Source organism: Balaenoptera borealis, assembly GCF_965194805.1.
Source record: "Balaenoptera borealis genome assembly, chromosome: 2".
In the NCBI taxonomy this organism is placed as follows: domain Eukaryota; kingdom Metazoa; phylum Chordata; class Mammalia; order Artiodactyla; family Balaenopteridae; genus Balaenoptera; species Balaenoptera borealis.
Genome location: NC_138867.1, coordinates 31,919,591 through 31,944,501, shown reverse-complemented (window position 1 = coordinate 31,944,501; position 24,911 = coordinate 31,919,591). Strand labels below are relative to the sequence as shown.

The window sequence follows — 24,911 nt, the reverse complement described above, 5'->3', positions numbered from 1 at the left end:
TAGCTCAGAGGGCCAAGTGGAATCCACCCACATGGGTGTGCAGGACTCTGAAGTCTTGTGACCGTCGTGGTTCTTTTGGGGCTCACCAAGACAGACATGGCAGGTTGACCCAGACAGACATGGCAGATTGTCAAGGAGACAGTTCTTTTTGCTTTGTTTGGTAAAAAAAAAAATCACCTGCCAAAGCTTTTGTGTTTATTCCTTCTTCTCTGTAGATGAACACACAGCCCTTGGCCGTCAGCGATACTGGCTCACCTACACACAAAACATTACATCGAAGCTAAAGGAAAACAGTTTAAATCAGTAGGAGTGTTTGTTGTCCTGAGAATTAACTGTGATAATGCATTCGAAGTGTTTAGCACAGTGTCCGGCGCTGTGAACTCCCTGTAAATCATCACTTATTTTTAAAAAGTAAATTGAGGTGTAGGATGAACATATAAAGTCCTAAAAGCCTTCACACCTTATCAAGTTAGAAGTGAAACATCTTTTGCAGTAAGTTATCAAAGCCCTAGGCAGCCACCCTAAACTCCCTCAAAACACTGGCCTTTGTAAGTTATGAATTCACTTAAATTTGGAGGCTTCCGTCTAAACATCCCCTGTCAACACTGGAAAGCAGGAGAGGAGGTCAAGGGAAAATGAGGGACAAAAAGTCATTCCTGCTCGTTGGCTTTTTTCGCCTATATTAAATAATGTCAACTCTAAGTATCTCCCAAATTGCTAAGAAACTGGCTGTTGTGTAAGCTGGGACACTGATCTGTAACAAAGCAATCCACAGATTTTCCCGTATTGCCTGTCCCTGGACCCACAGCATCGACAGACCTAAATCCAATCTGCGGTATAGCTCATGGTTTCAAGTCTAGGTCTGTTTCTTCTTATGAAAATAGTGATGATTAAAACAATGATGATGATGATAGTACCTACTTCATAGGGTGGTTTTAAGAATTAAGTGAGGCAACATCTCTAAAGTTTTTGGCACGGAGCCTGGCACGCAGAGGTGTTCCATTAGACTAGCAGTGATTAGGCACCGGAGGAAGGACTATGAAACTTCCCTCATTCATCACAGCTTAGCAAGTGCCTTCTGTCTCTCTGTGCTAGGCTCTGTGCTGGAGGCACGCTCACAGACAGGGAGGTTGGGCCCTCGAGTAGTTCACAGTCTCAGAGAACAAGAGTTCAGGATAGGATGAGAGACAGAGGACACAGCTGTAGCACGATGAGCCGGCATCCAGAGGCAGGGGAGTGTGTCCGGCCTGCGGGGACTTCGTGTTTTGCACAGCCTACTTCCATCTTGTTGTTGCCTGTACTGTAGTTTGAACATTGTCTTCCACGTGGAGCCAAGAGCCTCAGTTTTTGCGTAATTTTGACAAAGCCATGACTCACAGAATAAAAGAAACCCTGAGCTCACCTAATTTATTCCTTGTGCCAGTCTTCAAGGTCATGCTCAAATAATCCAAGATCTCCATGTCTTCCTTTTTCTATGCAGGGCTTTTAGTGGAAGAGACTTACCAGTCTCTCTGGAAAGACCCCTGTTTAAGAGTCTTCCAATCAAGGCTGCTTTCTCATATATGCCTTTATTTTCTTGCAGTAAATCAAGCAAATTTTCTCTTAATGAAGGGAACCAGGCAGAATTTCTGGACCACGGGTAGCTCACTGCCCTTTCCTCTCCTGCTGATATCCGTCCTCAAGAGTAACTCTTGGCCATATTCTGGTTTCTCATTGGAGGAGGCATTGGAACGCCATTCCGCTGCATTCCTCGGGAAGGATATCCAGCAAAAGGCCTTCCCAAGAATTTATGGATAAAGCTTAATTAAACTGGAAACACCCTAACATTGTTCAAGAAGTTTTAGTAACTTTCCATTATCTGGATTCAAATATGGAGTATGACTTTCTTGATTTTTACAATGGTTTCTATGGCATGATTAGGGCAATACCCATAGGGGTCAAGGGCCACAAGGTTAAGGAAGCCCCCCACTCACCTGTCTCTACCTCAGCCGGGGAGCTCATTTCATTTCAGCCAACATAAATTGGGTACCTCCTGTGTTCCCAATGCTGGTGACTATTTGAAAGATCATAGATTTCTGTAGGTCAGCAGATATCACTTAGCACACCTAAACCTTTAAAATCCATGGGCATGTTCATTTGCTAAACATAAATTATTCAGTTCAGACTTAAATTAGCTTAGAAAGGGAAAAGACCTTCAGAATTCTTTAGTACTCAGTGATGGATCACTTCTCCAGAATTCCTAATACATGACTATTCCACTTGAGTGTCCATACCTCTTGGGAGGGGGAAATCTCTCCTTCCAATAGACATTGTTCCACCTGCCACCCAGCGTTTTTTTTTAAATAAGATGAAACAAAGTATTACAAATAAGGACGCTAGGACACAGAATGTCCTCAATTAAATAATTCTTTTTCTGCTAGGTTGGAAAGTTCTTCCCTTAACCGATCTTAATACAACCTCTTAATACAACCAATATGAGTCTCTTCTACTCATATTGGTTCTCATTTCACCTTCTGAGTCAACAGGAGACAAGTTTCCTCCTCCACATGACAGCCCTTGTAGCATCTGAAGCAAGCTGCCTTCAGTCTGACCATCTCTAGACTCATGCTTCTCAAGGTCACTACCTCAGAGCAGCCCACCTGACGAGTTCAGCTTCAGTACAGTCTTCTTCTCAGTTACTCTAGCAATCACCTGCTTTGTTTTCTTCAAGCACTTTTCACAGTCTGAAGTTGTTTTGCTCATGTATTTGCTCATTCCTTTATTGTTGACCATAACATAAGCTCTTTGAGGGCAGGAATCTTGTCTGTCTTACTCATTACTGAATCTTTTGTACCTAGAACCGTGACTAACAAGCCCTCAACAAATATGTGTTGATTATTAGTGAAATGAGTCAGAGAACAAACCTGAAACCAGTCTTTCACCCACTCAGTTTCTTTGGCTCAGGTAACGAACTAGCTCTGTCCTACAGACAGCAGTGAAGAATGAAGAAGCTAAATTAGAGCAAGGAACATCTACTAGCCACTTCCTTCTCCTACTCCTTTGAATACAGTGTGATACTGGGAGAAGAGAAAAAATGCTGCCAGGACCAGGATTCTTATGTGATGCTTGCTGACATCTTACCGTGTGGCCTTGAAAAAGGCTCTCAACGTTTTGGAGCTTCAGTTTCTCATATAGAAAACCCAGAAGGCAGATAATTTGATCCTGAAGGTGCCCTGGGGCTCAGAAATTCTCTCAGTGGAAATATAAATGCCAAAAAAGAAGCCCCACGTGGCTCAAATGCACTTAAGATCTGATCATCCTCCATTAGCAAAGGGTCAGTGGTACCCAAACTTGTATGTGCATCTGAATCACCTAGGAGGTATCTGATTAAATCAACTCTATTGAGGTGCAATTTATATGCAAGTAAGTGCACACAATCTGAAGTGTACACTTAGATGAGTTTTGACAAATGTATACCCCTATGTAACTACCAATCCAGTAAAAATATAGAACATTACCATCACACTGGAAAGTTCCCTCATGCCCCATTGCAGTCAATCCACCGTTTAACCCTCTGCCCTATGCAATCACCAATCTGATTTCTATCACCACAGATTAGTTGTGTTTATTCTAGAATTTCATATATATAATATATAATCACATGTATAATATATATATATATTATCACAATAATACAGTGTTTACTCTTTTGTGTTTGGCTTCTTTTGCTTAGAATATTGTTGAGATTTCACCCATGTTGTTTCTTTTTTTTTTTTTTTTTAACTTTTTCTTTTTTTTTTAAATTTACTTATTTATTTTTGGCTGTGTTGGGTCTTCGTTTCTGTGCGAGGGCTTTCTCTAGTTGTGGCAAGCGGGGGCCACTCTTCATCGCGGTGCGCGGGCCTCTCACTATCGCGGCCTCTCTTGTTGCGGAGCACAGGCTCCAGACGCGCAGGCTCAGTAGTTGTGGCTCACGGGCCTAGTTGCTCCGCGGCATGTGGGATCTTCCCAGACCAGGGCTCGAGCCCGTGTCCCCTGCATTAGCAGGCAGATTCTCAACCACTGCGCCACCATGGAAGCCCCCTCCATGTTGTTTCTTATGTCAGTGGTTTGTTTTATTTATATAGCTGAGTAATTTCCACTCTAGAAAGCTTCTTAAATGTAAACCTCTGGACTCCACTGATATTCTTGACATTAGGATCTCTGAAGTTGAAGTCCAGAAATCTCTGTGTTTAGCATGCCCTAGAAGGAATCCTTATGCAGAAGCTGGGTTTAGAAACCTTTTAATTAGGGGATTTTCCCCTTCAAGTTCAAATAGTTTCCACAATGCAACCGTTCGTTGGCTGAGAGTAAATTGGTCACAGGTTCTGTGCATGTCTGAGAACTCTCCTTCCTGTTGGACTGTCTCAGCCAGATCTGTGGCCTTCCACAGCTCATGAAGTTCCTGGTGCCTGTAACAAATCCCAGAGAGTAGCTCTGCAAATATTCTTTCAGCTCTAAGGCACCTGTAAATTGAGTTATGAGTCTCAGTGTCCACAGGTAAGTCTATAATCTTAATCTATAAACGCTCACCCCTGTCACAGAGAAGCAGAGGTACTGTGAGAAGCCTTTCATTTCAGCCCAGCTGCTGGAATTACTCATGACAGTTTTATGAGTCGTTTTACTGTCTGGTAAAGTTTTTTCCTTTTTTTTTTTCCCTTAACAATGAGGGACGCATTCTTTGACCATAGCACACAAATGCCACCTTCAGGAAGGAAATATAACATTCTTGTTAGGCCACAGGGACCCAGTTTCTTTTCCTGTATGAAAACTTGTGAAAAAGTCTTAAGATCAATATACAGTTTATGTTTTTATAAAACGTCATTCCAGATCTTAAAGAGATAGACTTTATTTTTCAGGGTAGCTTTATGTTCACGGAAAAGTTAAGCAGGAGGTACAGCGATTTCCCATCTATTCTCTCCTGTATAGGTACAACATGCCACAGCAGACAGAGGAGCACATTTGTTATAGTAGATGAGCCTACATCATTATCTCCCACACTCCAAAGTTTAGATTAGGTTTCAAATGAAGAATGGCATGTATTCACCATTGTAGTATCATATATCATACAGAGTAGTTTCACTGCCCCTAGAAATCCTCTGTGCTCTATCTATTTATCCTTTTCTCCCCTTGAACCCTTGCCAAACACTGATGCTTTGACAATTTCTATAGTTTACAGAAAGTCATATGTTTGAATTATACAGTATGTAGTGTTTTAAGATTGGCTTCTTTTACTTAGTAATACGAATTTAAGGTTCCTTCATATCTTTTCATGGCTTGATAGCCCACTTCTTTTTAGTGCTGAATATTCCATTGTTTGGATGTACCACAGTTTATATATCCATTCATCTACTGAAAGGCATCTTTGTTGCTTCCAAGTTTTGCCTATTATAAATAAAGCTGCTATAAACATCAGTGTGTAGGTTTCCTGTGTGAACATAAGTTTTCAACTCCTTTGGATAATAATACCAGGGAGCATGACTGCTGGATCATATGGTAACAGTATGTTTAGTTTTGGAAGAAACCGTCAAAACTGTCTTTTTTTTTTTTTTTTTTCCTTTTTGGTAACAGCTTTATTGAGATATAGTTCACACAATATTCAATTCACCCATTTAAAGTATACAATTCAATAGTTTTTAGTAAATTCACCAAGTTATATAATGATCACCACAATCAATTTTAGAACACTTTCATCACCCCCTAAAGAAACCCTGTACCTCTTAGCCATCAAGTCCTAACTAATCTCCTTTTTGTCTCAGTAGATTTTCACATTCTGGATATTTCAGGTAAATAGAATCCTATAATACGCAATCTTTTGTAACTAATTTCTTTCACTTAGCTTAATGTTTTCAAGGTTCATCCATGTTTATTCTATTGCTTTTTGTGGCCAAATGGTGGAACCAACGTAAATGTCTATAAATTGATAAATGGGTAATTTGTGATATATCCATACAATATGATGTATCCATTAAATGGAATATTATTTGGCTACAAAAAGCAATGGAATATTGATACAAACTGTCTTTCAAAGTAGCTGTACCATTTGCCTTCTCACCAGAATGAAATGAGAGTTCCTCTTGCTCCACATCCTCACCAGCATTTGGTGTTGCCATTGTTTTGGATTTTGGCCATTCTAATGGGTATGTAGTGGTATCACATTGTTATTTTAATTTGCAACACCCTAATGACATATGATGTACAGAGTCTTTTCATATGCTTATTTGCCATCTATATACCTTCTTCGGTGAGGTGTCTATTGAGGTCTTTTGTCCATTTGTAAAACTGGGTTGTTTACTTTCCTTTTATTGAGTTCTTAGACGTCGTTGAGTATTTTGTGTGACAGTCCTTTATCAGATAAGTCTTTTGCAAATATTTTCTTCCAGTCTGTGGCTTGTCTTTTCATCCTCTTCATGGTGTCTTTTGCAGATTGGAATTTTTTAATTTTAATGAAGCCCAGCTTATCAATTATTCTTTCACAAATTGAACTTTTGGCATCGTATCTAAAAAGTCATTGCCATACCCAAGGTCATCTAGGTTTTCTCCTACATTACCCTCTGGGAGTTTTATAGTTTTGCATTTTACATTTAGATCTATGATCTATTTTGAGTTAATTTTTGGGAAGGGTGTAAGGTCTTTGTCCAGATCCTTTATTTTGCATATGGATGTACACTTGTTCCAACACCATTTGTTGCAAAGACTATCTTTTCTCTATTGTATTGTCTTTGCTCCTTTATCAATGATCAGCTGACTATATTTATGTGGGTCTATTTCTGGACTCTCTATTCTGTTCCATTGATCTGTTTGTCTGTTCTTTTGTCTATACTAACACACTGTCTTGATTACATTAGGGAGTCAAGAGAAACATTAGGAACAGCCAAAAGACAATGCAAAACAGAGTGTAATTAATCATCAAAATGAGTGATGTTGGTTATAAGTGTAAAAGGAGTGCAAGATATGGCAGATAATGTGGACTAGAGTTGTTTTGGAAGATATTAGAGACAAAGTAGTAAGAAATTGGTCCTTATGGGGTAGGTTGGATTTGCATCTGTGAAAGGGAGAGGGAAAGGCATTTCTTCCAGGTATCTGGTCAGCAAGAGTAATGGCTTGGAGTTGGGAATGAGTATGACATGATTAAGAATAGCAGAAGCAGAGTATGAAAAGAATGGTCATGGAGCTTAGATGGACCCATGTGGAGGGGTATGTATCTCCTTAAGACATGTTTGTTCATTATTTTATTTTCTATAATGATAAAGGAGGGGATTTTCACACTTTTATGGAACAAATAGAACCATGGTTTTGTTTCACAGTTTATGTTGCTCGTTATAAGTAATTGCAACTATCAGAGATATGATTGATAGAATGATTAACCCCCCCCACCCCCACCCCTTAGGGATGTTGGGATACAGCATGTCCTTTCCCAATTCCCCTCCTACAGTTTTGGAAAGCAGTGAGAGAACTAGGCTGGCTGGAGCAGGGAGCTGCTGCATTTGTAGGTAGGATGAAGGCAGATGCACATTGATAATGTCTGGCTTCTGTTATTTGAGTCTTTCTCTGATCCCCTCCCTAAAAATAAAGGGTTATTCACCCAAAGAATGAAAGCCCATTTACTATTGTTGTCAAGACAAAATTCGTTGCTATATTCATAGAAAAATGCCTAGTATATCAAATATGTGTAACTTTGGATTTTCTGCTACTTTCAGTTGAGCCCCAGTTCTCCATTTCTTTGATAACTAGAAATTTCCTGCATTTGTGGCTTATCAATATCAAGCTTTAGTGTAGTGAGGAGCCTGCATCATGGAGCCCTGTGGTATTAATGCCAGAGGTTGCCTCTGTAACCCTCTGAGGAGAAAGATGATAGAATGCAAATGTTACTGGTGCTCTCTGGGGTCATAGGATGCAGGGCTAGTACTGATCATCTCCCTAGTTCTTATCCTATTCTGGGGAAGTTTAACTGTCACAGTAGTCATTACAAAAGCTATAAAAAGGTCTCAATGTCAGCTTTCTAAAGCTTCAAAAAAGGCACAGCTGTATATCTCTCTTTCTCTCTTCATAGTGCTGACCACTTATAAAATCTCCCACTCAGAGAGATAGTAGTCTATGTTCTCTTGAAGAGCTTTCTTGATTACTATGGATGAGGGCTTCCATTCTCTAATATATTCAAGGGTGTTTATTGAATACTCACTTTGCAAAAAGTCCATCCTTGGGGATGGGGATACAGTGGAGAGCAAAACAGCTAGTCACTGCTCTCAAGGTATTTAGAGCCTAGTAGGCAAGGCAAAAAATAAACCATAGCTGAAATGCAGTGAGCACTCGCATGGGAAGATTACAAGGGGGTATAGCAAAAGGCTCTAACCTAGTTGGATGGATAAATTAAAAATTAGCCAGACAATGGCAGAGGAAGAGTGCTTCAAGAAGAGGGACAGCCTGGGCAAAGCACTGTATTGCTGGAGCAGAGAGTGCTGGGGAGATTGGTCAGGGGGGTATAAACAGAGGCAGGGGTCTGACCATGATGGTCCTAGAAACTCCTCTTAAGGAGTGTGAATTTTATCAAAAGTACAATGGGAAACCATTGAAGAATTTAAAGTGGAGGAGCAAAAAGTGCATATTGGAAAAAAGTGCCTTGTACCCCATACTGAAACAGAGATACAGACAAAGGCTTGTTTACAAATGCTAAGCAACAAGAACCCTCTAACTTTGACCCCAGTTCTGCCACATATTCATGTATTCACCTACTAGCATTATTTTTCATTTTGGGTAAGGATGTAATATGGGAAAAAAATCAAAAGTAGTCCTGGTACTTTGGATTCTCTAGGATTCAGAGATTTCCATGAGCCAGTATGTTCGAGGCTAAGACTGACACTTCAAAATAATGAAGGAAATTGTTTTCATAGTGTCCAGATGAGAAAAGGTGAAAGGAGATAGTCAAGATGTTGACAATGGTTATCTCTATTACGAGTGATTTTATGATTTATATTTTCCAGTAGTCTCCAAATCTCTGTCTTTATTTTATAACCTGAGAAAACATTATTTTTAAGTTAGAGTGTAATAATAAAGTTAAACTTTCCAGAATTTTTCTCCTTTCTTTTATTCTTTTATCATCCTTCCATCTTTGCATATCCTGAAGGTCACAGAGAGCATGTTTTGATTCACTGTTCATTATTCAGGACCCTGGGACCCTGGAGGAAAAGTCCTGGGAGGTCAGACTGACACAGAGGTGATAAATTCCATTTCACCATTGATTTTTATAGCTGCTGCATTTCTTTCAGCCTCTTCTTGCCCCAAGCAGCATTAATAATAGATTTCATGTCTTCTTCCGAATTTAATGCTCAGCCCCAGTCTGTCGTTGAAGCAGGCTCAACAACTAACACGGCTTTTCTTCTGAAATCCTAGTCCTGAAATATCTCCGGAAAGATACTCAGTGGTGAGGCTGTCATCAGATGTGCAGCTTAATAGAATGACTTGTATGACTTGGTCAAGGCCTTACGTGAGACTAGTGACAGACTCGCATTTTAACAAAGAGGAAACTAAAACCCAGAAAGGATAAGCAACTTGACCAAGGCCATGGAGCTAGTTAGTGGCAGAACTGGGACTAGATTTAAATTTAAATTTTCCTGTTCCTAGAACATGTCACTCTGTCCCATTGCTTGCCCTTGAATGGTGTCAGCCTGGGCAGAAGGTGCTGGGAGGGAAGGCGATGGCTGCATAGTGAGCTCATAGCAGGCACAAAGGGGATTAGGGAAGTGTAAGGTGGAGGATGGAAATCAACAGGGGAGGAAAACAGGGGGTGTGCCAACCTCAGGGCAAGACTCACACAATCCAGTCTAATCCAAATCAGGCTGGCAAGCGTCTTTGATTGGTCCATCTGGCTGAGTTCTCCAAGCTGTTCTCCCTGAACTATGCCCAGCTGGCAGAATGAAAATCATTTGAAAAATATCCGGAAATTGCTACTCACCAGGGAGCATCTGTGAAAAATACTGGCCGCAAATGAGCTGGCAGGAATTAGTGACTGCCAGGTCACCATGCCAGGGCATGTTTTTCTGAAGGGGTTCAGAGTTATTTCTCAGATGGGCTGCTCAGCTGCTGTAAGTGTTTGGGCCTTGTGGTCTTTTTTGCAGTGTTTCTTGTGATGCAGGAGATGTGTTCTAGAAAAGCTATGGGTAAATCAGAGTGTCATACCTGGAATCATATTTTTCAAGTGCACTCGTGAATATCCCTGTGGTGACTCTCTAAACTGAAAGACTTTTCATAAGTAATTTGCCGTTTCATAAATCTGGATTTCTTAATGCAGAATTCATCCAGGGTCATTATGATGAAGAAATTCTAGGGTACTGAGACGTAATCTGTATTTTTGTACAATTGTTGCCAGGAATGGTAACTAAGAGGCAAAGACAAACCGTCTTCTCAGTAGACTGGGATCCTGGGATTTGGCCTACCACATTGGCAATTTGTCCAGCCTCTGAGCCCAATGGCTACTTAAGGAATCACAGCTGGAAAAACCTAACCCAACATTTTAGCTCATCCCTTCCTATCCCAGGTTATTCCCAACATCCTTGAGTGATTTTTCTTGTCTCCTATACCCTTGTCCTTCTTCAAAATACTGTTGTTCTCCGCAAGGTATCATGTAAGTATTTTGGTTTGAGCTCAGAGTCCAGGCTCTTTGATCTCATTTGGGAATGAGACCACTTGCTGATCCCTATTGACTTTTCACCTGCTGGGTAGAATCCAGCAGTTCACCAGAAATGGGTGCTCTGAGTTTTTATAAAACAGTTGAAATTAAGAGAATAAAATGCTTGCTTACCATTTGTATTAGTCAGGGTTCTCTAGAGAAACAGAACCAAGAGGGTATATATGTGTACATATATATATATATATATATATATATATATATATATATATATATATATATAGATTATTAGAAGAATTTGCTCATGCAATTATGGAGGCTGAGATGTCCCACAATCTGCTATCTGCAAGCAGGAGAACCAAGAAAGCCTGTGGGGTGTTGGAATCTAGTCAAAACCCAAAGGTCTGAGAACCAGGGGAGCTGATGGTGTGAGTCTGGGTTGGAGTCCAAAGGCCCAAGACCCAGGAGTGCTGATGTCCAAGGGTAGAGAAGATGGGTGTCCCAGCTCAAGCAGAGACAGCACATTTGGTCTTCCTTCACCTTTTTGTTCTGTTCAGGTCCTCAGCGGATTGGATGATGCCCACCTGCATTGGTGAGGATGATATTTGTAATTCAGTCTACTGATTCAAATAGTAATCTCTTCTGAAAACACCCTCACAGACACACCCAGAAATGTGTTACCAGCTCTCTGCATCCCTTAGCCCAGTCGGGCTGACACATAAAATTAACCGTTTTAAATCATCCAAATCAAATACACAGACTATCCTGTTCATGAACCTCTATCCCCTTGGTGGCCTGTCTGGTGGCTTCTGTCTATTTTAAACACATGCAAGACCCTATAGACTGAACAGAAAGAAAACACAGTGATGGAAATGACCTCGCAAACTATAAGACCCCATTTTATAGAAGATGAAAATGTCCCAGATAGGTCACACAATGGCTCTCAGAGAAGAATTCCTAAGAATTCAGGACACGATTTCTTCAAAGGCTTTTGCTTTGTGGGTTCCTTTTCCCTACACTTGACCTTTCAGCCTCACTAAGTACAAAGGCTCCACCAGAGCAAAAATTGAGAGTCGGGTTGAGGAGAAAGAGCCTTTGGGCAGCTGAGAGATATGAGAGAGGAAGAACAATGGGAAAGGGGACTTTAAATATTGCTGAGTGACAGGATTTGAATCTCTCTTAATTTCTTTAAAAAACACAACTGAAAATGGAATTTCTTTTCTTTACTTTGATTCATGGACTGCGTGTGTGTGTTTTTTTTAAATGCATCTAAGTATCACATGAGCCATAAAGAACTTTAGGGTTTATTCCATTTAGGTAAAATACCTTTCCTTTTAGCAAAAGAAGTTGGGAGTGGAGAGGGAAAGTTGTTTTATATTTCAGAAATCCTTAAGATTTCACAAAGCCTCAGTGAAAACTCCACAGGAGACACCGAGTTTGGTAGAAACCCCTTTGTCCCTTGTCAACCCAGTACCCAGATGGGTCCAAACTAACACTAGGATCCCATCTGCCATCCAATCCATCTGCTGGTGCAGTTGCCCACTTACGCTGCTAGGTCAGCCCCGCTAACCATAGGATTCCATTTTTTTATCATGTTTTTTATGTGATTGCTGCTAAATTCTCTTGGCAGATGCCTTTGCTTTTCTTATGTTATATAAATATTGACAATCCCACTTAGAAAAATATTCCTTATTTAAATGGACAGACTTTGGCTGCCATCCACCAACATGGATTGCACTAAAAGACAACCTCCTTGTGACTTCGACACAGCCCTGCTTTCATCTGAAGCTCCCAAGCTGGGGTATGTATTAGAATCACTGAAGGAGGGAGTGCTCATTAACAAGCAAGGAGTCCAGGTCTCATCCTAGGAATTCTAATCTAGGAGCTCTGGGGTGGCCCAGGAATCTGCACTTTAACATGGACCTCCAGTGATTCTGATGGTGGTTTGAGAGACCACACTTTGAAACCGATAAAGGTACTTTCCATAGAGCTCACTCAGTGGCATGTTGTGAGTCACAAGCCCCCTCTAGGCCTGCACCCAGTGGTTACTAGCATAAGTGACATTCACAGGGGAACAAGCAAGGGCCAATGGATTTCACTGCCATGTTTTGATGCATAAAAGAATGCCAGGAAAGCGTCCCATTTGAGTCTACTCGTTAGGAGTGCAAGAGCCTTCTAGCTAGATAAGGCAAAGGATCCATGACTGAAAGATGAAAATCAGGCTTCTTTTCTGCTTCTTGCAAGCGATTTGGTCATTTTGGCCTGGAAAAAGAACTGCTTGGTCGGGGGAAGACACATAGTGATTGTCTTCATAAGCTAAGGGCTGATTTTGTGGAAGGTGGGTTTACAGTTTTCCTGTGTGGCTCCAGAGAAGAACCAGAGCAGTAAGTCAAGCTGTAGGGAAGTAGAGTTTAGTTCAATGAAAGGAAGTCAATAATTAGGGGTCTTGGCAGAAGACCTAAATAGACATTTCTCCCAAGAAGATGTACAGATGGCCAACAAACACATGAAAGGATGCTCAACATCACTAATCATTAGAGAAATGCAAATCAAAACTACAGTGAGGTATGACCTCACACCAGTCAGAATGGCCATCATCAAAAAATCTACAAACAATAAATGCTGGAGAGGGTGTGGAGAAAAGGGAACACTCTTGCACTGTTGGTGGAAATGTAAATTGATACAGCCACTATGGAGAACAGTATGGAGGTTCCTTAAAAAACTGAAAATAGAACTACCATACAACCCAGCAATCCCACGACTGGGCATATACCCTGAGAAAACCATAATTCAAAAAGAGTCATGTACCACAATGTTCATTGCAGCTCTATTTACAATAGCCAGGACATGGAAGCAACCTAAGTGTCCATCAATAGATGAATGGATAAAGAAGATGTGGCACATATATACAATGGAATATTACTCAGCCATAAAAAGAAACAAAATTGAGTTATTTGTAGTGAGGTGGATGGACCTAGAGTCTGTCATACAGAGTGAAGTAAGTCAGAAAGGGAAAAACAAATACCGTATGCTAACACATATATATGGAATGTAAAAAAAAAAAAAAAAAAGGTTCTGAAGAACCTAGGGGCAGGACAGGAATAAAAATGCAGATGTAGAGAATGGACTTGAGGACACGGGGAGGGGGAAGGGTAAACTGGGAAGTGAGAAAGTAAAATTGACACATATACACTACCAAATGTAAAATAGATAGCTAGTGGGAAGCAGCCGCATAGCACAGGGAGATCAGCTGGGTGCTTTGTGACCACCTAGAGGGGTGGGATAGGGAGGGTGGGAGGGAGATGCAAGAGGGAGGGGTTATGTGGATATAAGTATACGTATAGCTGATTTACTTTGTTATACAGCAGAAACTAACACAACATTGTAAAGCAATTATACACCAATAAAGATGGTAAAAAAAAATAATTAGGGGTCTTGAGAATAAAGTGGGCTTCCTTGCGTGGTGGTGAGCACTGTACCATCTGAGCATCATGATGAAGAGTCTATGTTAATTAATCAATTAGTTTATGTGCCCTACATTTATCAACTCATTGTGCGGTAGTACAAAGAGTCTGGGACTTGGAGTCAAGCCTAAGTTCAAATCCTGAATCCCTTACCTACTGTGTGACCTTGGAATGTAATTTAACTTTCACAGGGTTAATGTGAAAAGCAGATAGCACATATCACTTGCCAGGCACAGAGTAGGTGCTCACATGTATTTGCTCCCTGCCCCTTTCTTTTGTGTCTGTCATTGTTTTAGGTATTAGGAAAACAAGGATGAGTAAGATCCTTGTCTCCCTTCCAGGAATTCCTCAACTAATAGTGGGAGACAACCAGAAACAAAAATATGGTGCAAAATTGTACCTGCCGTAATAGAGAGCGATGTGCAAAGGCTAATGTAGGCCCAAAGTGGGGAGGGATTTCCAACTGTTTGCAGGAGTTGATGCTTCCTATCAACCCAGGCTCTTGTTGCTGTCATTTGAATTCTACTGGACACAGAGAGTAGCTTTCCATCTTGGAATAACTCCTCCACACTGGGAAATGTTAAGGGGCAAAGAGACATTTGCTATAAAGCAAAGGTCAAATTCCCCTAGTTCTTTGTTTTTTTGAATCCATTAATCCAGCAAAAGTTTTTTTGAGCCCCAACCAATCCTAGGTAAGGGGCTGGCAGCTGGGGTTGTAGAGTTAATAGGCACAGTCTTTGACCACATGAGGTTCACAGTCTGTCTGCGCAGACAGGTTGAGATGGTTAAATACACTCCACGGTACCTCGATATCCCTTTCAACCAGCAGTGTCTTCTCTCACTTTTCCACATTACAGTTCTGTTTATCCTCAGACAGTAAAACTGCTTTTGGCCAACTTGGCACTTCCTCCCCTAATGACTCTGAACTCACAATAGACACTTTTTTTCAAATTTTAATTCAAAAATTTCATACTTGTAACTTTAGTGATATTCAAACTCTTTTGGTCACACATTTTTATTAGTAAAGAATTTTTTTTTATTAGTAAGTAATTTTGAACCTACATTTATATAAATTATACACAAGTAGGACCATTATTAACTATTTTCTCAAGATGCAATCTACACGACCGGCAAAGCCACCACTAATGATAATGTTTACAGATTCATATATTAAATCATCCTGAAAATTTCAACTTTGGGGGATCCAATTTACTATCATTTGTGACGAAATAGTCATTTTTCTTCTTGTATTGTTGCTGAAGGGATCACATTAAGAGTAACTGGACCGGGCCTCCCTGGTGGCGCAGTGGTTAAGAATCAGCCTACCCAATGCAGGGGACACGGGTTCGAGCCCCGGTCCGGGAAGATCCCACATGTTGTGGAGCAACTAAGCCCATGCGCCACAACTACTGAGCCTGTGCTCTAGAGCCCGCGAGCCACAACTACTGAGCCCGCATGCCTAGAGCCCGTGCTCCACAACAAGAGAAGCCCCTGCAATGAGAAGCCTGTGCGCCACACGAAGAGCAGCCCCTGCTCGACACAACTAGAGAAAGCCCACGCGTAGCAACAAAAACCCAATGCAGCCAAAAATAAAATAAAAAATAAATAAATTTATATATAAAAAAAAGAGTAACTGGACCTCTGCCATCATAGTTGTATAGGTTTGTGAATTTGCATGTTGCAAACATTATCTTCAACCCAGAGCTCATGTGGAACTCCATTTTGTGAGGGGCAGTTTAGCTAAAACTAGATAATGTCATCAGTGAGGCCGCCTAACTGGGCACGCAAAAACTGTAAATGCCTCAGTGCTGGAAAGCAGAGGATGGAGAAGGGGTGGCTGTCAATCCTGCCGCTTTGTAGAATGTCCTCATCTCCCAAGGGCATCTCACGTCCCTCAGATGAACTCGACCTTCTGACGAACAGACAGAATGAAGGCAATTTTTTTTCAACTTTCTGCTTTCTATTGGATAGTCTTGTGCTTCCTTGGAGTGTATACCAAGCACTTGGAGGTCACTCAGACTTGACAGCCAGTTCTCCAGCCCGTTCTGTGTACATGAATAGTTCCACCAGCTGACTGTGTTGGACAGTTGCTCCTTTCCTGGAGCTCAGGCTTTTTTCTAATGTTCCTGATATAGAAGCATTTCAATGAACAACTGAGAATTTGCTACAGTCTGCTCTTCTTACTCACTTTTCGAGTGCAATTCGGTGTTCAGAAAATATCACCTGATATTGAAAACAAATTTCATGGTTTTAAAAGAGGTATTTTTAGAGAACTAAACATACTTACACACCACTGTGTGTGTGTGTGTGGTTGGCTGGTTGGAGGGAAGGGAGAGTAAGGAGAGGGAGGAGTTTTCTCAACACAGTTTTAGGGTCCAGTTTCATGAGGAGAAAAAGAAAGCACAAGTTTTATACATTGATGATTAATACGATATCAAAACATCCTTTTGTTAAAAAGAGAAACTCTTTCCATTTATTTCTATACAAAAGAACTAAAGATCATCATTTTAGTGAAAGAGAGTTGTTCTATATTTTCTTTTATCCTTCTCTATCCCCTCTAGAATGCATCTAGAACAGGCATTCTTGATATCTTCTGTGCCATAAACCCTTAACTGTCTGGTGAAAATGATAAACACCTTCTTAAAATAGCCCATAAATGTATGAAATAAAATACATGGAATCTCAAAGGAAGCCAATTATACTGAAATACTAAAAATCCAAATATAAAAAATCAAATGTATGAGATATTAATATGTTTTTATTTACTAACACATTAAATAACAGAGTCTGGTGGCAGGTTTATGGTGATTTCAAAGTAACATCGAGTGTAAACAATGCTTTGAGATATCTGCAATAACTAGAATGTGATTAGAAAATATCTGTGATTTCTACTGTTGACATCGCTATTAATACTAATAGAGTTGATAGCCTGCAGTCATAGTTGAAAATAGGAATTTATTCAAATAGCAATTTATGGAAATAGAGATGCAAATAGAAATTTATGGAAATAGAGATGCAAGGTTTGTCCCATCCAATTTCGTGTAGCCCTGAAGCCCACTCAAGTCAGGAACTCCTCTTCTAAATGAGACTCCTAGGGCCCATCTTACTGTTCCTGACAAGAAAACTAGTTGTGAGTGCAACATGCTTTCCAGAAGGTGTCAGACTTGCATTTCTGAAGACTGAAATCCAGTTGCTATAATCTCCCCAGAGTCTCCTGACTTGACTTTTAAGGCAGATAATCCACCAGCGTGAATCATTGAAAATTAGGCAAAAGAATGCTGATTTCAAAGAGAAAAAAAGAGTTTCAAGGAAACAATTTTGACAAGCACTTAGGAAATGCTGTCTGAATTAAGAAATTTTATGCAACCCCCCCAAAAAATCTGAAGAAACAAGGAATTGTTCTCCTGTCTTTTCAGTATGAAGACAGGATTCATGTTGTCAGCAAGGATCAGACATTGAGAAATTCTGAAAATACATCACAGCTGACTTTTGCTTGAAGATGGATAACTTATATCCTCACAGAGGAGTCCATCAGGAGGAGGATTAGAGAACAGAAGACACTGAAGATCCGGCCCATAAGCACAGGCTTCTGGGTACAAAGCAGGGATTAGGCTATGGCTCTTCCTTTCATTTAAGTTGTACCCTTAGAATTCTTCAGATTCTCCAAGAAAGCAAAGAATTTATTGGAAATCTAGTGCAATGAGTAAAAGATGTTTCCTAGAGAGGTCATTGTTCACACAGAGAATGTATGGGCTTCTAACACAAATATGTTTAATTGTTCAGTGGATTTTCTTACATAAATAATCCACTAAAATGGATAGATTTTGACTGAGTTCACTGAATTTGCGGGAGTTTCTTCTCTTTCCCCCTGATTTTCATATTATACTTTCTGGTTGATCTTCATTAGAAAATGACCCCTGTAAATAGTCTGCATCATTTTTCTCTATTATTTGCTTTCCTAGAAAGGACTAATGTCCACTTGGTCAAGTGATATGCTTTTCTTAATGAAATATAAGCAGAAATGACATATGTCAGTTTCAAGCAGAAGTTTTAATAGCTACTGAGTGGCTCTGCCACCTCTTTTTCACTTTCTTCTGTCTCAAGAATGGTATGTCCCAGATTAGAATGGCTCCTTAAGCTTGTATTGCAGAAGAAAAAGACATGAGGAAAAGAGGGGAAGTCTACTGCAGCTGAAGTAATGTGAGAACGGGGAAAACCTTTATTGTTTTAAGCTATTGATATTTGGAGGTTGGTTGTTATACAGCAGAACTCAGTGAAAGCCGAATATTGTTAACTCTAACTCTTTAAATTTCAATTTTCTCCCTCTCTCTCCTGGTTCAACTAGTTATTGATCTATAAGCAAATCAAAAATACAAGTTGACTATGGGTGCTTCTAAGTAATGACCTCTCCTAAAATAATTAAGAAAGAAGGCAAAACCTTACCTCTCTCTACCTTCAATCTTTCTCCTTCTTCCCCTCTTCCTTCTCCTCCTCCTCTTCCTTCTTCTCCTTCTCCTTCTCCTTCTTCTTCACTAAATCCCATCTGTCAGTGTTTGATTGTTTGTAAAACCTTTCCGGATTCTTGCCAAAGGTAACATAATTACTGTATTTGGGTTTAAGTTGCTGGTTCCCAGGAAAAGCTCCTGGGCCTCTGGGACTGGTCAATCAGCCTTGTTCTTTCTTCTGGAGGAATAAGCATGGTACCTAGAGATGAACTTTCATAAAGACGCAAAGTTACATTGACTATATGTTGTGGATTTTGAGGCAGTCCCCATTTCAAATGTCTCATCTCACTGACCCAGTGGTATACATAAGTACCACATTTTTGCTTCTACAAACATGTATCTTAAGAAAATGTATGACTCTACTTATATAAAGTTCAAAATAGGTGAAACAAAGCTACACTGTTAAGTCAGGACAGTGTTTATCTTTTGGGGGGAAATGGAGTGGTGATTGGGAAGGGGTATGAGTGAGGCTTCAAGGTGGTAGTGTTCTACTTCTTGTTCTGGATGCACAGATGAGTGTTCACTTTATGATCATTCATTTATGTTTTGTGTACTTTTCTATTTGTATATGATACTTCAAGATAAAAAAAAGTTTAAAAATGCAATCACTGTAGCCATAGCCTACTCAAAACACATATGAAATTAAGAGCTTGAGAATCAACAAACTCTTAGAAGGCCCATTTTGTTGTGTAACAGAGAAAAACATTGTCTTATTCATTCATCCTGTCTTTCCTGGGCTAAGAACCAAATGCAATTTAATTTAGCACTTTTTTTTCCTATATTGAGTGTTTTTTTTTTTTAACAGTTTTTTTTTAAAACAGTGTATCAAGGGAAAATGATATCAGTTAGATAATTCTACAAATGTGTAATTATATACTACAATAGGTAATTATATATTATATAATTGGGTAAGGATATAATTAATTAACTATCTGTAGTAAGTACTATGAAGTACAGAGTGCTGGGGATATTAAGCATTATCTTCGTTGTGCTGTTTTCAGCTAACAGAGGGGAAACACTCTTTATCATATACAACTCCCCTATCTGGAAGAGAAAAACAAGCCATAATCAATTCATTCAGTAGGCAACAATGCCAGAGATAAAGCCAGTGATGCCCGCATCAGTGCAAAACGTCTCGGTTCCCCACTTGCCTCTAGCTGCTCCCACCACTGCTGTCAGAAGTCATCCAGCTCTGGGCAGAATCTCTGACTCTGCAGGGCTCACTTTGATCTTCTTAAGTCTCTCTTTTCACACAAGCCTGTTTCAGCCCAGCTTCAGACACATCCCCTTCAGCAGTGACATACTTGTCTCTACAACTATTCAGAAACTGAGATTTGACCCTCAGTTTTCCTCATTATGAACTCAACCACCTCTGAGCTCTGTGGCCAGATCTGCAAGGCTCCTATGACCCAGACAGCTGGTCTTGGGGGCTCTGATGGTTAGAGGAGACGAAGGAAATAAAGAGCATTGAGGGAAATGGATTCTGCTTCCCACGGCGCCAAGTCAGCCAAGGACATATTTCCCAAACTCTTCTCCCCAGCAACCAAAAATTTAAAAAAATAAAAGAAGAACAGTTAAACCTTTGATTTTCAATGAATTCAACTAGGCACTTTGCAGCCCATAAGAAAAACTATATTTGCAGAGAAAAACTACTTGATTCCCTTGCTGTTAGATATGGCCTTGTGACTAATTTCTGGCCAATGGGATGAGAGTGGTTACAAATGGAAATTACAGGCTAAACCCTTAAAGGGGAGGGATGTAACCCTCCTCACCTCTATCCTCCTTCTTTCATCCCGCTGATTGGGATGTGGGTGTAACTTGAACCAGACATGAGGAACAGCCTGTGAAGGGCAAAACGACAAGATAAAGGAGTCTGGGTTCTTGTTCACTTGGCAGAGCAGAGCTGCCTTTCCAGCTCTGACTTTGATATGAGAAAAGTTAATTTCTATCTTGTATTAGCCTTTGTTATTTTCATTCTCAGAAACATGAAGCCAAGCCTGTATCTCAGCTGGTGCAGAGGCCATCTAGCTCAGTAGTTCTCAACAGGGGAGGTGCAATTTTGTCTCCAGAGAACACTTGGAAATGTCTGGGGCCATTTTTGGTGGTCCCATTTGGGGGTGCAGAGGTCGCTGCCGGCACTAGTGAGTAGAGGCCAGGGTTGTTGTGACACACAGGACAGCTCCCTCCCCCAATAAGACAGAATCATGCAGCCAAAAATATCAGTGGTGCTGAGTTTGATGAGCCACAGTGCACTTCAATTAATAGTGAAGAGAATCTAAGACACAGAGAAATTGAGAGAGGAGCCTTGGTTCCACACAGACTACTGGGCGAGGGCAGTTACCTAGGTCTCCTGAGGCTCAGGTCACTGCTTTAATATTTTTAACTATACCATTTCACCAACCCCAAACCAGATTCATTTTATTCTCTCTCTTCTATTTATTTAATGAGAGGCTGAAAGGGGAGACATAGTACTTAAAGGACTAAGGAAAAGTCACACCTTTCTTCTACCTTGAGTCAACGCTATTTTATCACTAACCGTTTATCAAACATCTATTAATATTTGGGATAGATCCCTAGGCTGGATGCCAGTTTTAGATCTAGTTGGGGAATTCAGGTGTACGCAAAAAGAGAAGATAAGCAATGCAACAGAGCCCATGGCAGTACCCAAAGAGGGCCCCCTGCAGTGTGTGGGTAGGGATGGAGAGGACAGAGAGAGCACGGTGGGCTCTGGTGGGCAGAGCGTTAGTGACAGAGCCGGGTCTTCCAGCCCTGTGGACCTCCACCTGGCTGAGGTAGGTTTGGAACATCAGTTGTCATCCAGGCTGTAAAATGGTCTCTGCACAGCCCCTTGGCACAGTTTTCGCCCCAGGAGATGTTAATGAACGTCTGTTATGTTGGACTGTGTACCCCCTCATCTCCCTTCTTAGGGTGGCAGCTATCTGATTTTCCTTTGCCAAGCTGCTCTGCCCCCGTTCTATGGGATTCTGGCGGGGTGCCAATATCCAACACTCTGTTGGATATATTTTAGTTGCCCCTCCGGATCCTCTCTCCACCCTGCTCTGTGTCCCAGAACCCTAGATGAGCTGAAGCTTGTAGCTGAACATAGCTTAGGCCGAAATAATGCTTCTAATGCCCTTCTTCCGAACAAGAAAAGTGTCCCTGCCCTGCCCATCCACGATCTTTCTCAGGCACAAGAGCTAACCTGATAAACTCTTTCTCATTGAGGTGATACGTGAAGATACTCTGATGAGCAGGAAACAAAACAAAACAAAACAAAACCCACAACAAAACCCACTAACATCCAGTTTGAAAATCCAGATCCAAATCTTGATTAATTCCGAGTCACTTAATCTCTCTGAACTTCAATTTTTTCCTCTGGAAATTTGAGATAAACGTAACCGCAGGAAATGGCTCCAGAATGGGAGAGATTTTGGGTTCCTGGCTGCTGGTGGTAGATGAATATTTTTTTTCCCTTTGGTGGTGAGGAGAGGTCTGGGAAAGTCCTACAAAGGTTAATATGCAGGTCCACTGGCAATTCCGGACCACAGGCATTTCCTGTCATGTAGCTGATAAGCCTGACATGATTGTGAGGAAAGCATGAAAGCTGCTGGTTAGAGACAGAGTCTGGAGTGCTCATCAGGGGCCATTCTGGTGCAAAGCCAGCCTGCCCCTGCTACATGCCCCTCACTCTGGGGAGAACCCAACTGAATTTGTTTCCAAAGAGTCCCCCTTGCTGTGCCCCTACAAAGTTGGCCCTGGAAGCCCAATCACCCTCTACCAGGAATGCTTCTAGCCTCCCCTCCAACTGCAGGGAGCCATGTTACAAGAGCAATGATACTTCCAGAGGCTGGGGGAGCACAGTGTCTGCCTGACATGATCACCATTTGCATGGTTATAAATAAAAAAGACTGACTGAAAAGGTCCAGAAGATGTTTCATATAATAATTGCTTGGAGAGAAAAGCAGGAACTCTTTAGACACTTCAAGAATCCCCCAAATATCAAAACAGTGGCAAAAGCAGGGCAAGCATGTGTCTTCCTGCCTCTTCCTTCGGTCACTCTTTCCCCCTTTAGCCACATTTCTCCACAGTTCTACCTCAGATTGGCCTATGGGTTAGCCCTGGCTAGACCAGCCACCTGGGGTCCAGGGTGTGTCATTTCTCCATTCGTGGCCACACCCACACACCTAGGATTTAGCTGCCATCCCTCCCCTGGGTCTGCATTCTCCTAGAAGAAAGGTAGACAATTAGGGAGACATATCAATTCTTTTTATCCACACTTATCTTGATATTTAAACTCTGCAATGGTTGTTTCAGTGGTGCTGCTTCATGAATAGAATTTCAGTGTGCCATACTGGTATTTCTGTTTCCCAAACATGACTCCTTAAGGGCTCATGCTGTTTCTTAATTTGCAGGTTATGATTATGGTGGGTAACCACTCTATTTCTACTCTTTATGTGGTTGGCTGTACATTGTTAGTCTGAAAGCCAGACTTTGTAATTAGCTTTGTGACTTTGGGAACATTGCTTCTTTTCTCTGTGCCTCCATTTCATCATCTAAAATTTTAAAAAGGGGCTGTCTTAAGTACTGTTTTAGGTCCCTTGCTGCTCTAAGGGATTAAACTTCTAACATTCTTCACAAACTTTCAAATGACCTTTATTAATATTTCCTTTGTTTATATAAGTCAATATATGTTCTAATTAACTATTTCATTAAGAAGACTAATAATGTCTTTGCAAGAGAACTATTAATAGATCAGATTGGGAGTAAGGCCGTGTATAGCAGGGCATTGGTTATACAATAAACAAGCCAGGAGGGGGTCCTCTGGTGACTCCAGAGAAAGCTGGAAAACAAAGCTGGGAGGAAAACAGATTGTGACATAGAGTTGCAGAGCGTTTATAAAGAGGCAACACACACAGACACACACAGACACACACACACACACACACACACACACAGGGAGAGAGCTCTTCTCCGTGTAAAACGCCTTGCATAGCCAACAAAACAAGCAGTGGAAATTTCCAGCACAACTGACAAGCAGTTTCCAGTCATTAACTCTCTGCTTCCTGAATTTCGCAGAGATTCATGGTGTTTGCAGGCTACATATAAACTTCTCTTTAGAAATTGTACATTTTCCATGTCCTTTTGTCAGCTGAATGCTCTTTTAATTGTTGCATGTTGGAAAACTTCCTAATATTTAAGTTCAACTGTCCATTTGTTATTGAGACTATAATGAGATAATTGGACAGATTTTTAAAAAATAACATTTTAAGAACACTAGTGATTAGTAGCAAATCGCAAATAAAAAATATGCCCTGTGGCTTCCTGTATTGATATCAGTTTGGATTGAGAATATTTTTGAACCAATGAGCAGACTTGGACAAAGCATTCACAATTATTCAGCCTGCTTTCCTAGTGGGAAATGAAGGCTCACTGAAGTTTCATTAATGAATTTTTAATTTCCCTCCTTCCAAGCAAATAGCACCTTGGAAGTGAAAGTGGTCTGAGCCTTGGTTCAAAGAGCTCCTGACTTCAGCTGTTACTGTCAAAGCTTTCTGACCAGAAACAGATGATAGTGACAGTCACCCCAATAAAAACTCTTAAAAATGGTAATGATTGAATGTTTACTGTTTGCTTTATAAGGTAGGTACTATTATTCCCATCCTTGTTTTACATTTGGGGAAATGATTTTAAAGAGGTCAAGTAGCTTGCCTGAGGTCACATAGCTAATGAGTGCAGAATCTGGATTGAATTCAGATCATGCTAAGGCCAGAGACTGAATTCTTTTTATTTATTTATTTATTTATATTAATTTTAAAAATTATTTATTTTTAAATTTTGTTATTGGGGTATGATTGCTTTACAATATTGTGTTAATTTCTGCTGTACAGTGAAGTGAATCACCTATGTGTATACACATACAATCTTTTTTGATTTCATCCCCATTTAGGTCACCACAGAGCATTAAGTAGATTCCCTGTGCTATACAGCAGGTTCTCATTAGTTATCTGTTTTATACATATTAGTGTATAAATGTTAATCCCAATCTCCCAATTCATCCCACCCTCCTTTTCCCCCCTTGGTGTCCATACGTTTGTTCTCTACATCTGTGTCGCTATTTCTGCCTTGCAAACAGGTTCATCTGTACCATTTTTCTAGATTCCACATACATGCGTTAATATATGATATTTGTTTTTCTCTTTCTGACTTACTTCACTCTGTATGACAGTCTCTAGATATGGACACTCTGTATCCACATCTCCACAAATGACTCAATTTCATTCCTTTTTATGGCTGAGTAAT

The 24,911-nt window shown here is 40.6% G+C and overlaps 1 protein-coding gene across 7 annotated transcripts in view; it reads left to right on the top strand.

Annotated features, from left to right (window-relative positions):
- The window catches only part of LOC309624396 (uncharacterized protein), a 109,467-nt gene that overhangs the window by 37,941 nt on the left and 46,615 nt on the right, over window positions 1-24,911 (top strand). For 5 of the 7 annotated variants that reach the window (XR_014241869.1, XR_014241872.1, XM_082382576.1 and 2 more), the window contains exon 2: window positions 12,348-12,443. The exons of the other annotated variants lie outside the window; for them this stretch is intronic. Coding sequence is in view for 3 of the 5 variants with exons in the window: in XM_082382576.1 (XP_082238702.1) it covers window positions 12,370-12,443 (74 nt within the window). In the remaining 2 variants the exon portion in view is untranslated. The remainder of the gene's footprint in view (window positions 1-12,347; window positions 12,444-24,911) is intronic. 7 annotated transcript variants of the gene reach the window in all.